Raw genomic sequence first — 15,150 nt, 5'->3', positions numbered from 1 at the left:
CTAGAGGTGGTATTTTTTATCCATTTGACATGTAACCCAGGCTAACACACTTTGTTTTTTGCCACATATGATTTCAATTCTTGAATCAAAATCTGCTTTGACCACTTACTGCACTGAACTTCATTACAAAAGAAAACTTTAAAATAATGAGCTTAGTCTCAGAGCAGATAATGCGCCTTGAGGCGACATTTGTTGTGATTTGGCGCTATATAAATAAAATTGAATTGAATTGAATTGAATAATGAAAAACTTATAAAATGTAATTTTTAGATTTTAAGCAATTTTAATTGTGTGTGTGTGTGTGTGTGTGTGTGTGTGTCTTCATTCCTGGACATGAATTATATATGACTAAAAAATACATAGACAGAAAAGACATAGTTGTTTAGTAATTCTAGTTCTCAAAACAGGAACTCTCACATTTTCTTCTGCCATATGTCCTCCACCTTTCCTCTGCAGCACAGTGTGGAGGTGATTTGTCGGGTCCAGGAGGGTTAATTTTGTCTCCAAACTGGCCAGAATGGTATGGAGAAGGAGAGGACTGCAGCTGGAGGATACATGTTGGCGAGGACAAGCGAGTGCTGCTTGATGTACAACTGTGAGGAAAAACACCAACACACATACATACACACTCATGCACATTAAAACTTCTGCTCTCTTCGTCTTGATACATGCTCAATCATCCAGGTAAGTAAATCCCCAAAAGTTGATTCTGTTCATCTGGATGTAGCGTTTTGTGGGAGAAACGTTTCGTCACTCATCAAAGTGACTTCTTCAGTCTCAGCTGACTGCAGGTTTCCCCATCCTTATAAACAGTACATTTGCATAATGACTGAAACCAGCCCACTGAAGGAACAATGGGCTGGGAGGTCAGTTCCTTTATCTTAATAATGCAAATGTACTGTTTATAAGGATGGGGAAACCTGCAGTCAGCTGAGACTGAAGAAGTCACTTGGATGAGTGACGAAATGTTTCTCCCACAAAACGCTACGTCCAGATGAACAGAATCAACTTTTGGAGTTCTGCTCTCTTCCAAAGTTTGACGCAACCATACCTAACTTTTGTCTTTAACTTTTTTGGAGGCAGAGAGGGTGGAGGTTAGGTGTGTGCATGGGGACATCCACGAATATCTGCTGCAAATTAAATACAAGGGAAATTTTCTCCAGGCCCAGGAATGTTAGGAGCATCTGTACAACAGAGGGGACAAACTCAGGCATCTTTCACCAGGAGATAAAGTACTTGTATTGCTCCCTTCTTCTATATCAAAGTTAATTACTTCTTGTGGAGAAGAAAAATTGGTTCTCAAGTCAAGTCAAGTGGCTTTATTGTCATTTTAAACATGTGCAGTGGTACAGTACACAGTGAAACAAGACAGCGTTCCTCCAAGACCATGGTGCTACATATAACAGGCAATCAACACAGGACTACTCTGTACAGTTCTGTGCCGACTACCGAAAGGTAAATGAGGTGTCACAGGATGGTGCCTAACCAATGCCCCAGGTCGATGAGCTCCTCGACCATGAACAGTGGAGTGAGCACTAGGTTTAACCAAGGGCTTCTGGCAGATACCCTTGTCTGCAGAGTTCAAAGAAAAAACGGCCTTCTCCACTCCGTACGGTTTCTACCACTTCTGTTTGGCTTGTTCCCAGCCACATTCCAGGGCAGGGCTCATGGCCAACACGAAGAAGTGTGTGGTTGGACAAAGGGAGGTACAGTATTTGAGGTATTCTTTGGATGAAGGCAGGTGCATCCACAGATGGATGAAACAGCAACTGTCGAATTCTGTCCCAAAACCATAAAAGGGTTGAGGGGGTCCTTGGGGCTGGCTGGTTACTACCTCCAGTTCATGCCAGGCTTGGCGGACCTGACCAACCCTTGACTGATCTCACCTGAAAGGGTGCAGGTAAAGAAAGCTCTCTGTTGGGAACCCCTGCTCTACACTCCTAACTTCTCCCTACCTTTTATTCTGCAGACGGACACTTTGAACAAAGGGCCGGGGGCCATTTTGTCCCATCAGGTAAAGGGGTGTCAACTGTCCAGCTGTATACATCATCAGGAAATTGTCACAGTGGGAGGCCAGGTACAGTATGGTGAAGAGAGGTCACCTCTGCTGCTGAGCATAAATTCATCTGCGTCACCACCCCAGAAAAGGCAAGTTAACAGCACCTCAGATTAGAGCCCAGATAAATGCAACAGGGAGATCCAGCAGCAGACAGATCTCTACATCAACTGTTCAGAGGAGACTGTGTAAAACAGCCTTTTTGGTCAAACAGCTGCTAAGAAACTACTACTAAGGAAAAGCAAAAAGCAGAAGAGATATATGTGCTCCTAGAAACACAAAGAATGGACATTAGAAGAGTCTAATGAGTCCAAATTTGAGATCTTTGGTTCCACCCGTGATGTCTTTGTGCAGTGCAGAAAAGGTGAATGGATTGTCTCTATGTGCATGGTTCCCACTGTGAAGCATGGAGAAGGATTTATTCAAAATTGAAGGCACACTGAAACAGGATGTCTACCACAGCATCCTGCAGCAACATGCCGTCCCATCTGGTTTGCATTTAGTTGGAACGTCATTTAATTTTAACAAGACAATGACCCAAAATACACCTCCAGGCAGTGTAAGGGCTAACTGACCAAGAAGGACAGTGATTGCGCCAGATGGCCTGGCCTCCACAGTCACCTGACCTAAACCCAATCGAGATGGTTTAGGACGAGATGGACCACAGAGTGAAGGCAAAGGGGCCAGTAAGTGCTCAGCACTATTTCAAGACTGTTGACTTTTGAAAAATGATTTCAGGTGAATACCTCATGCGGGCCATCGAGAGAATGCCAAGAGTGTACAAAGCAGCAATCAAAGCAAAGGGTGGTTATTTTGAAGAATCTAAAATATAAAACATGTTTTGAATTATCCATCCATCTTCATCCGCTTTATCCGGGGCCGGGTCGCGGGGGCAGCAGCCTAAGCAGAGAAGCCCAGACCTCCCTCTCCCCAGCCACCTCCTCCAGCTTATCCGGGGGAACACCAAGGTGTTCCCAGGCCAGCCGAGAGATATAATCTCTCCAGCGTGTCCTGGGTCTGTCCCGGGGCCTCCTCCCGGTGGGACATGTCCGAAACACCAACCCCAGGAGGCGCCCAGGAGGCATCCTTGTCAGATGCCCAAACCACCTCAGCTGGCTCCTTTCGATGTGGAGGAGCCCCTCCCGGGGCTCAGAGTAGAGCCGCCTATCTCCCTTAGCCTATCTCTAAGGGAGAGGCCAGCCACCCTTCGGAGGAAGCTCATTTCTGCCGCTTGTATCCGTGATCTCGTTCTTACGGTCACTACCCACAGCTCGTGGCCATAGGTGAGGGTAGGGACGTAAATCGACCGGTAAATAAAGAGCTTCGCTTTTACACTCAGCTCCCTCTTCACCATGACGGACCGGTGCAGCGTCCGCATCACTGTGGCCGCAGCACCAATCCATCTGTCGATCTCCGGCTCCCTTCTCCCATCACTCACTAACAAGACCCCGAGGTACTTGAACTCCTCCACTTGGGGCAGGAACTCATCCCCGACCCGGAGTGGGCACTCCACCCTTTTCCGGCTGAGAACCATGGCCTCAGATTTGGAGGTGCTGATCCTCATTCCCGCTGCTTCACACTCGGCTGCGAACCGTTCCAGTGCAAGCTGGAGGCCATCACCCGATGAAGCCAACAGAACCACATCATCCGCGAAAAGCAGAGATGAGATTCTGAGGCCACTGAAGTGAAAGCCCTCCGCCACTTGGCTGCGCCTAGAAATCTTGTCCATAAAAATTATGAACAGAATCGGTGACAAAGGGCAGCCCTGGCGGAGCCCATCACCCACCGGGAACGAGTCCGACTTATTCCGGCAATGCGAACCAAGCTCTTGCAACGGTTGTATAGGGATCGAATGGCCCTTAGCAATGGGCCAGACACCCCATACTCCCGCAGCACCTCCCACAGGACACCCCGAGGGACACGGTCAAATGCCTTCTCCAAGTCCACAAAACACATGTAGACTGGTTGGGCAAACTCCCATGCACCCTCAAGTATCCTTGAGAGGATAAAGAGCTGGTCCAGTGTTCCACAACCAGGACAAAAACCGCATTGTTCCTCCTGTATCCGAGCGGACGAACTCTCTTTTCCAGCACCCTTGCATAGACTTCTGAAGGAGGCGGAATTATTTCACAGTTTTTTGTTTACTACAATGTTTCATATGTTCATTAAAGTTTCGATGCCTTCAGTAAGAATCTACAATGTAAATAGTCATGAAAATAAAGAAAAAACATTTTAAATCCAAAATCCTGCTTCATAGTATAGACCTCTGCCACACCGAATTCTGTCAACTTCAGGGAAGCAGAAAGCAAGCTTTAAACTTTCTGACTTTCTATTTTCTGCAAAAATAGGTTAAATATGGACAGTGGTAAGAACAGCTAGTCTTTTCTGCCAAATCCAGGCCCATGACATCTACCCAGAAAAGTAATCTGTTAACAGTCTAACTGTGCAGCAACTGTTAACTAAGTAATTTAGTAACAGCAAGTTAACTTTAACAAACATTAAATGCTGTCAGCTTTACTGAGAAACAAATTTAAACACACTGATTACAAGTTTTTTTTTTAATTGTTTCAAAAGAGAACATGATCCTCCAAAATGGTAATAATCCTGCTCTCTGATGCTTTAAGTTAACTTCACTTAAAACAGAGAGTAAACTGTAGTAAATTTATACTACCTATTCAACAAAGCATTTCTTTTTTTTTTTCCACAAAGACAGCAAAGTGAACCAAAACAAATTTGTTGTTTGTGTGCACAAGCTTGGCCAAATGAAGATTTTTCCTACAGCTAACAATAACTTGGGAAAAACAAGTAAAAAAGTATATATTGTACATGATTTTACAGTGTGCACATTAGAAGTGATTTGCAGCGATGTGTTAACCACAGGCCGCACAAAGTAGCATTCAGTGATTTCAAGCGACTACAGGCAAAATAACTGCTGGCAACATGAGGTGGGAGAGACCCAAGCTAACTTTTCTCAACTTCGAAGATTCCCTCTATGAGAGGGAAGAATAATGTTGATTGACATATGACCTGGTAGTAAATACACTAGTGAATCACCTAGGCAACTAAAGCCTGGATGCAAGTGAGCAGCCATCAACATCAAAGTGCTGTGCAGTGAGTGAACTGTTTCCAGTGTGGATGCAGCTTAAGATAATCAATGTTTAGTTTTCACTTCATGTTCTAACACACAGAAATGTGAGCAGTTTCAGTTTGGTCATGTAACTGTTGACAAAAAAACATCCACTCAAAAACCAGAAACTACTCCTTTCAATTTGTATATAAGTATTGATATTAACAATGAGTTGATACCTGCTCGAGTTAAAGGAATATCTGTAACTCACCCACAGTCCAAAAGCACTATCGTGAAATTAATTTTAAAGTAAATAACTCACCTTAAGTAAGGCTTTACTATTGTTTTATTTAAATTAAATCATTATACAATTTTCAATTATATAAAAAGGGCCTTGACAAGTTTAATTAAACTCTCTGGCAGCTTTGTTCCAGCTACACTTGTTTTGGTATGCCATATAATATTTTTAGATATTTCAGTATTCAAAGTCTTGCAAACTACATCTTTTCAAAGCCACTGTGGTGTGATCAATCAAACGTGTCTTGGGCAAAAACAGTGCAGTCATGCTTACATACTCCTGTGAATGAATGCAGCATTTAGACTTTGATGTCATTTTGTCTCCCACACAGTCAGATGTTTGTACAAATGTGTTCTGAATCATTATAACTCATCTTGAACTGATATCATTAGCTATACTGCAGTATTTCTTTCCCTTCCTCCTTGTCTTCAGACTCAACATCAGTGACAGTGACATGCTGACGATCACCGATGGAGATGAGGTCACAACTCGTATTCTGGGACGCTATGTTGGAGGCAGCAGCCCCTTCAAGCTTTCCTCAACGACCCCTGATCTGACTGTGACCTTCCATTCTGACCCGGCGGGGCTTGTCTTCGGCAAGGGGGAAGGCTTTATTATCAACTATATAGGTGACAATAACTGTTAAAGGTCTATTTTTGCTTGAAGTGTTAGAAAAGAGTATAAGCTGCGAAAAAAATCTTAAAATCTACTTATCCATTTATCAATCCATCCATCCATTATCTTCTGCTTTTGGGTCATGGGGGGGGGGGGGGGGGGGGGGGGGGCATCGGGTGTGTACTTATCACAGCAATCTAACATTGGATTCCACAATCAGTTATAGTTCACTATTCACTTCCCCTTAATGGTGCCACATTTGTACGGAAAATTCATTTAGGGTTTAGCAGCATTTTAGCAAGTTTTTTACTCTGTAAAAATGATTTGGGCTTTATAGATAATTGGGAAACTTTCTGAAGAAAACCTGGTCTTGTTAGGAGACATTGCAACTATCCCAACTATAGTGGACGGATACTGGATGGAGCAGCTGTCATTTCTAGAAATCTGGCCACATTTATTAAAGCCCCAAAACTTTAAAAAACTGCTAAAAAGTTAGAGCATCCCACTATTCATCACTGAATCGACACCATTGATATTTATTTAGATTCTTTTTCTCTAATCGATCTTTCTGAGTTAACTTCAGTAATTATTTCCTCCAAACCATCATGTCTTTTAGACCCCATTCCTACCAGACAGCTCATTGAAGTCCTGCCATTAGTTAATGCTTCAATCTTAAATATTATCAGTCTATCTCTTTTAATCCTGAAAAAGTTTATTCTGTTCATCTGGACGTAGCATGTTCAGTTGGAGAAATGTTTTGTCAGTCATTCAAATGACTTCTTCCCACATAGCAAGCAGGTCTGGCCCGGATCTGGTATCAAGCCGGCACTGCTGGCTGACTTCTGGCATGATAAGACGTATGTCATCCAGATATGGGCCAGGCCTGGCATAGGTGGCACTGTCTATGTGATGGCATGCCACATCTGGCCCGATTATGGTTTGGTTTATGTGGCCCAGGCCCATAGAAAACAGGTCTGGCTGGGATCCGGCATCAAGCTGGCACTTCTGACTGACCGGTGTCATGGCAGAGTGTATGTCAACCAGATGTGGGCCAGGTCTAGCAATGATGCACTATTTATGTTCCTTTTTTCCTATTTTAGTTAGAAGACCCAAATGCCATGTTGCAATACTATACTGCTATGGTAGCCAATGTTTCAAATGCAGGTTTTGACAGGTTTGTGAGTGTACACTTTATCCAAATCTAGTGAGGGTTTACTCACCTTTGCCAGTGGGTGGCTGTAGCTCAGGCGGTAGAGCAGGTCACCTATTGATCGGAAGGTTAGTGGTTCGATCCTTGGCTCCTCCAATCTGCATGGCATGAATGTGTATGAATGTAGTTAGGAAGCACTCAGTTAAGAGAAAGTGTGGGATTTGGTGAATGTGGCATGATGTATAAAGCACTTTGAGTAATCTGGTAGAGTTGAAAAACGCTATATAAGAATCAGTCCAGTCACTGGCTGAACAGAGTTTGGTCATGTTCCTTTTTTACTACTATGCACATGTTATTATTACATGGTTTAATTAAGGTACACATTAGGCTGACATCTGGGGCCAGAGCTGAAACTGTTCTGGGCCAGCATTGTGTCTGCAGCTGGCCCGTGGCTGCACACAACTTACACATGGCCCACATACCGGAAAGAATGACGACACTTTGATGGCCCAGACCAGGTTTGCCAGAGGTAATCCACACATGGGCCAGCAAAGGACCACCAGTGTGTCTGCAACTGGCCTTGTGCTGGCCAATGTGTGGGCCACCTTTGGCAAACCAGATCTGGGCCACCAATGGGCCATCATTCTTTCCGGTATGTGGGCCATGTGTAAGCACACTGTGTGGGCCAGATCTGGGCCATACCAATTTTGCTATGTGGGTTCAGTCTCAGCTGACTGCAGGTTTCTCCAACCTTTAAAACAGTACATTTGCACATTGACTGGAACTAGCATTCCTGATGAACAATGGGCTGTGAGGTCAGTTCCTTCATTAATATGCAAATTGTTATGGCCACTGATCAACAACCAGTACTCAAATATCATTAATCAACGACAATGATCAATGACCATGAGTACCAGAGTTGGGGAATGGCTGCTATCACAGCATTGTAAGATTGTGAAAGATGTATTCTTAGGCCCTCTCCTCGATTCATAGACATTTTTTCCCTTTTCATGTAAATGGCCTCCTTGACCCTCCCCAAACCAGCAGGATGTGTACATTCTCATCACTGAAAGAGTGGCCACTGGCCTGTAGGTTTGAATATGCTGTGTCCTTGCCTCACAAGTTAGCTCTTCTATGTTCTGCCATCCGCTTAGCCAGAGGTTGTTTGTCTTCCCTGATAACTATATCATGGCAATCGTCCTGGCACTTAACACTGTACACTATATTGTTCTGTTTGTGCCAGGGGATGGGTTCCATGCAGTTGTCCAATTTTTTGGCACAGTGTGTTTTGGGGTTTAAAAGCCACAGAGATACTGTGTTTAGATACAATGCGTCTCAATTGTTCCCATACTCCTGACACATAAGGGACCAGTAAGGGTTTTCGCTTAGGCTGTCATGGTCCTGGGTCTGGTGACAATATGAATATTCCAATGTCATTCATGGTTTTTGTTCTCTTTATGGGTTTTGTGCTTATCTATAGTTTATAGTCTTTAGGGTGATCATGCAGGCTCTCCACCAAGCTTGGTTTTCTGTTCTTTGTTTGTGATTAAAGAATGTTAGCTACCACTCACCATTCAATTCAATTCAATTCAATTTTATTTATATAGCGCCAAATCACAACAAAAGTCGCCTCAAGGCGCTTCATAGATACAGAGAAAAACCCAACAATCACATGACCCCCTATGAGCAAGCACTTTGGTGACAGTGGGAAGGAAAAACTCCCTTTTAACAGGAAGAAACCTCTGGCAGAACCAGGCTCAGGGAGGGGCGGCCATCTGCTCCGACTGGTTGGGGTGAGAGAAGGAAGACAGGACAAAAGACATGCTGTGGAAGAGAGACAGAGGTTAATAACAGATATGATTCAATGGAGAGAGGTCTGTTAATACATAGTGAGCGAGAAAGGTGACTGGAAAGGAAAAACTCAATGCATCATGGGAATCCCCCGGCAGCCTACATCTATTGCAGCATAACTAAGGGAGGATTCAGGGTCACCTGGTCCAGCCCTAACTATATGCTTTAGCAAAAGGGAAAGTTTTAAGCCTAATCTTAAAAGTAGAGATAGTGTCTGTCTCCCGAATCCAAACTGGAAGCTGGTTCCACAGAAGAGGGGCCTGAAAACTGAAGGCTCTCCCTCCCATTCTACTTTTAAATACTCTAGGAACAACAAGTAGGCCTGCAGAGCGGGAGCGAAGTGCTCTAATAGGGTGATATGGTACTACAAGGTCATTAAGATAAGATGGGGCCTGATTATTTAAGACCTTGTATGTGAGGAGCAGGATTTTGAATTCAATTCTGGATTTAACAGGAAGCCAATGAAGGGAAGCCAAAACAGGAGAAATATGCTCTCTTTCTAGTCCCTGTCAGTACTCTTGCTGCAGCATTTTGGATTAGCTGAAGGCTTTTCAGTGAGTTTTTTGGACATCCTGATAATAATGAATTGCAGTAGTCCAGCCTGGAAGTAATAAATGCATGAACTAGTTTTTCAGCGTCACTCTGAGACAGGATATTTCTAATTTTAGAGATGTTGCGCAAATGGAAGAACGCAGTCTTACATATTTGTTTAATATGTGCGTTGAAGGACATATCCTGGTCAAAAATGACTCCAAGGTTCCTCACAGTGTTACTGGAGGCCAAGGTAATGCCATCCAGAGTAAGAATCTGGTTAGATACCATATTTCTAAGCTTTTCAGCGCCGAGTACAATGACCTCAGTTTTATCTGAATTAAGAAGCAGAAAGTTAGTGGCCATCCAGGTCTTTATGTCTTTAAGACATTCCTGCAGTTTAACTAATTGGTGTGTGTTATCTGGCTTCATGGACAGATAGAGCTGGGTGTCATCTGCATAGCAGTGAAAATGTATGCTATGTCTTCTAATGATGCTGCCTAGGGGAAGCATGTATAATGTAAACAGAATTGGTCCTAGCACTGAACCCTGTGGAACTCCATAATTAACCTCAGTGTGTGAAGAGGACTCTCCATTTACATGCACAAATTGGAGTCTATTAGATAGATATGATACAAACCACTGCAGTGCAATACCTGTAATACCTACAGCATGTTCTAATCGCTCTAATAGGATATTATGGTCAACAGTATCGAATGCTGCACTAAGGTCCAGCAGGACAAGCACAGAGATGAGTCCACTGTCAGAGGCCATAAGAAGATCATTTGTAACCTTCACTAAAGCTGTTTCTGTGCTGTGATGAACTCTGAAACCTGACTGAAACTCTTCAAATAAACCATTCCTCTGCAGATGATCTGTTAGCTGTTTGACAACTACTCTTTCAAGGATTTTTGATATGAAAGGAAGGTTTGAGATTGGCCTATAATTAGCTAAGACTGCTGGGTCTAGAGATGGCTTTTTGAGTAAAGGTTTAACTGCAGCCACCTTGAAGGCCTGTGGTACATAGCCGATTATTAGAGATAGGTTGATCATATTTAAGATCGAAGAATTAATTAATGGCAGGGCTTCTTTGAGCAGTTTTGTAGGAATGGGGTCTAAAAGACACGTTGATGGTTTGGAGGAAGTAATTATTGAAGTTAACTCAGAAAGATCAATTGGAGAAAAAGAGTCTAACTTAACATCAATGGTACTAAGAGTAGCTGTAGATAATATTACATCTGTGGGATGATTATTGGTAATTTTTCTCTAATGATAAAAATTTTATTTGTGAAGAAGTTCATGAAGTCATTACTAGTTAACGTTAAAGGGATGGTTGGCTCAAAAGAGCTCTGACTTTTTGTCAGCCTGGCTACAGTGCTGAAGAGAAACCTGGGGTTGTTCTTATTTTCTTCAATCAGTGACGAATAGTAAGATGTTCTGGCTTTGCGGAGGGCTTTCTTATAAAGCAACAAACTATTTCTCCAGGCTAAATGATGATCCTCTAAATTTGTGACACGCCATTTCCTCTCCAGATTACGAGTCATCTGCTTTAGGTTAAGTGTTTGAGAATTATACCACGGAGTCAGGTACTTCTGATTAGAGACCTTAGTTTTCACTGGAGCTACAGTATCCAGAGTCGTACGTAGTGAGGAGGTGAAATTATTAACAAAATAATCGACCTCTGTTGGGGTAGCGTTCAGATAGCTCCTCTGCTCTGTGTTGGTACAGGGCATTGACGATGATAACAGTGGCTGGATTATATTCCTAAACTTAGTTACAGCGCTTTCAGAAAGACATCTACTTTGATAAAGTCTACTCTCCACTGCTGTGTAATCAATTATTGTAAATGTAAATGTTATCAGGAAATGATCAGACAGGAGAGGGTTTTCAGGAAACACCGTTAAATGTTCAGTTTCTATGCCATATGTTAAAACAAGATCTAGAGTGTGATTAAAGTGGTGGGTGGGTTCTTTTACATTTTGAGAGAAACCAATTGAGTCTAATAACAGATTAAATGCCATGTTGAGGCTGTCATTTTTAGCATCTACATGGATGTTAAAATCACCCACAATAATTATTTTATCTGAGCTCAGAACTAAATTAGATATAAAGTCTGAGAAATCAGACAGAAACTCTGTGTAAGGCCCAGGTGGACAATAGATGATAACAAGTAAGACTGGTTTCTGAGTTTCACAGCTGGGGTGGACAATGTTAAGCATCAGGCTTTCAAATGAATTAAAAGTCTGTCTTGGTCTTTCATTAATTAATAGACTGGTGTGACTTGGTGGGTGGCTGTAGCTCAGGAGGTAGAGCAGGTCACCTACTGATCGGAAGGTTGGAGGTTCAATCCCAGGCTCCTCCAGTCTGCATGCCAAGTATCCTTGGGCAAGATACTAACCCCAAGTTGCTCTCCGATGCGTCCATCGGAGTATGAATGTGTGTGAGTGTAGTTAGAAAGCACTCAGTATAGAGATAGTGCTTGTGAGAATGGGTGTGACTGGGTGAATGTGGCGTGTTGTATAGAGCGCTTTGAGTACTCCGGGAGAGTAGAAAAGCGCTATATAAGAATCAGTCCATTTACCAAAAATTGCTGCCACACCGCCCCCTCGACCTGTGCTTCGAGATTTCTGGTAGTTAGAATGACTCGGGGGTGTTGATTCATTTAAACTAACATAATCATCCTGCTGCAACCAGGTTTCTGTAAGGCAGAGTAAATCAATTTGTTGATCAATTATTAAGTCATGTACTAACAGAGACTTGGAGGAGAGAGACCTAATATTTAACAATCCACATTTCACTGTTTTACTCTTTGGTTCAGATGTGGATACTGTATTGTTCTTTCTTTGTAATTGTTTATGTTTAAGTTGTTTGTTGCTGGTTTTTAGTTTGTTTTTTGTCTTTTTGGAAGCTGACACAGTCTCTATGGAGATGGGTTTTTGGGGGGGTAGCAGGAGGAGAGAAGCTGCAGAGAGGCGTGTAAGACTGCAACTCTGCTTCCTGGTCCCAACTCTGGATAGTCATATTTTGAGGGGTTTAATAAATTTGTCCATATTTCTAGAAATGAGAGCTGCTCCATCCAAAGTGGGATGGATGCCGTCTCTCCTAACAAGACCAGGTTTCCTCCAGAAGGTTTGCCAATTATCTATGAAGCCCACATCGTTTCTGGGACACCACTCAGACAGCCAGCAATTTAAGGAGAACATGCGGCTAAACATGTCACTCCTGGTCTGATTGGGGAGGAGACCAGAGAAAACTACAGAGTCCGACATTGTTTTGGCAAAGTTGCACACCGATTCAATATTGATTTTAGTGACCTCCGATTGGCGTAACCGGGTGTCATTACTGCTGACGTGAATTATGATTTTACTGAATTTACGTTTACGCTTAGCCAGCAGTTTTAACTTTCCTTCAATGTCGCCTGCTCTGGCCCCTGGAAGACAATTGACTATGGTTGCCGGTGTCTCTAGCTTCACATGTCTGAGAACAGAATCACCAATTACCAGAGTTTGACCCCCAGCGGGTGTGTCGCCGAGTGGGGAAAAATGGTTAGACACATGAACGGGTTGGTGGTGTACCTGGGGCTTCTGTTTAGGACTATGCTTCCTCCTCACCGTCACCCAGCCACCCTCTTTCCCCAGCTGCTTGGGATCTGCCGGGGAACAGCTAGCGGGGCCTACGCTATCTTCGGCTGCACCAGCTACAGGGGCCATGCTAGCTAAGGGTGAATGAAGGGTGCGAAGCCGAGTCTCCAATTCAGTAATCCTGGCCTCCAGAGCTGCAAATATGCTACATTTGTTACAGATATCATTACTGCTAAAGGAGGCCGAGGAGTAACTAAACATCTGACACAATGAGCAAGAAAGTGCAGGAGGGACAGGTGAAGTAGCCATGGTGCTAACGAGTCGGCTACGAGCTAAGCTAAGCTAGCGAAACAGTACAGAGACAGTGAGTGAATACTTTGGCTATAAATTAGGTAGTGAGTACACAGAAAGTGTGCTTTGGATGAAGCACGTGAAGATTATACTCTGAAAAAAGAATGTATTTAAAAGTTGTTAATTAAATTGCCAAGCAAATAAGCTACTCAGAAACACCACTGTGTTTGAGCAGGAACAGGAAGTGATACTCTACCACAGAGCGAGCGAACACCAAGTGACAGCGCCACCACTTGTCTGCAGGCTTTATTTAATGGAAAACTTCCACAACACCCCGTTCTTGGAGTTAAGCTTGTGTGCCTTTGTCTGCTTTTTCATATTTATTGTGCTTCCAGTTTTATTTTGATGGTCCTTGTTCTGCGTAAAATGTATTCAGTTTTGCTTTCCCTTTGTCTCCTTATGTCAGATTAGTCCCCAGCTCTGTTCCAACCTGTTCCCCATCCTCTCGTTATCCTGTGTATTTAATCCCTCAGTCTACCTCTATTTGTTGTCGCATTTTCCACGTTAGTGGTATGTCCAGTCATTAGTGGCCAGTCAGCAGTTGTCCTTCTTCTCTGCTGGATTGCCTGGAGCTTTCTTTAGGCGCCTTCCCAGCTTTGATTAATGCCCAGTTTGAATAACCACATTTACTCAGAGCCTTCTTAATATGATGTTCTTCTGCTTCCCTGGCCGCTGTATCTGTGGGGATCGTGTTCGCTCTCTGTTGTAGTGTCCTGATGACACCCAGTTTGTGTTCCACTGGATGATGGATAAAACCAGCAGTCAAGGCAGATTGGAATTCTTGTGCAGAGGTCTCTTAGTCATAGTAAGCATGTTAGAAAAATAAACAAGACAATACAATGCTAATATAAATTGTAAATTCTAAATTATACCCCCTTTACAAGAGGGGTGGAAGTATATTCCCAAGAGTCTGAATATACACACACACACACATAGCTTCCGCCTATGGACTCACACACAGTGCTGCCGAAAAAGAGGGAAAAGAGGGAATTATCAGGGACTCTCTCCATCCAGACAAAAGCTCCGACCCAAGAACTGCACACATGACCTAAGACACAGCAGAGCAGAAGTTTTTCAATAGCTTCTTCCCCACCACAGTCAGGCTGATGGCAAAACAAAAATCTTTGTTGTGTTGCTGAGATTGGGGTTCATCCTGTAATCTCTTATGAACTACCTCCGCTGCTTCAGTGAATGGCACACAAGTGAAGCGCAATGTGGCATCATGCAAGGCCATTGTTTCATCTGCCTCCATAATGACATCTCTCACCTTCTCAACAAAATCCAAGGTGTTCTGGATGTGGTGTTCAGAGCTGCCTACCAACGGGTTGAGGATCAAAGCCAGAAACTTTGAGATGTTATAGGTGACTGAGCTGATCATACAGACAATTGGTCTTAAACGTACACCCTGTTTATGTAACTTAGGTAAACCATACAGACTTGGTGTAGCTTCCCCTGGGTCTCATGTTAGGGGCTCATAAGTATTTTTGTCACTGGGCTGTGTGAAATTTTCTCATGATAGTCTTTCTGGTTTAGCAAAACAACTACCCTTGTCTGCTGGAAGGATGAAAATGTTTTTCTTTTTCTCTGTTTGGGTGAATTGCCTGTCAGACAAATTTTACACCCACTTGTCCTCATCCTCGGAGTGGCATT

The 15,150-nt window shown here is 43.3% G+C and overlaps 1 protein-coding gene across 2 annotated transcripts in view; it reads left to right on the top strand.

Annotated features, from left to right (window-relative positions):
* sez6l (seizure related 6 homolog (mouse)-like) overlaps positions 1-15,150 on the top strand; it is a 109,285-nt gene that overhangs the window by 74,519 nt on the left and 19,616 nt on the right. For both annotated transcript variants that reach the window (XM_087843992.1, XM_087843991.1), the window contains exons 9-10: positions 457-595; positions 5,854-6,050. In XM_087843992.1, coding sequence (XP_087700118.1) covers positions 457-595; positions 5,854-6,050 — 336 coding nt within the window. The remainder of the gene's footprint in view (positions 1-456; positions 596-5,853; positions 6,051-15,150) is intronic.

The sequence above is a fragment of the Neolamprologus brichardi genome, chromosome 7 (genome assembly GCF_056152115.1).
Source record: "Neolamprologus brichardi isolate AB-2024 chromosome 7, ASM5615211v1, whole genome shotgun sequence".
Lineage (NCBI taxonomy): Eukaryota > Metazoa > Chordata > Actinopteri > Cichliformes > Cichlidae > Neolamprologus > Neolamprologus brichardi.
The sequence above is the reverse complement of the archived record's forward strand: the minus strand, read 5'-3'. Positions and strand labels throughout refer to the sequence as shown.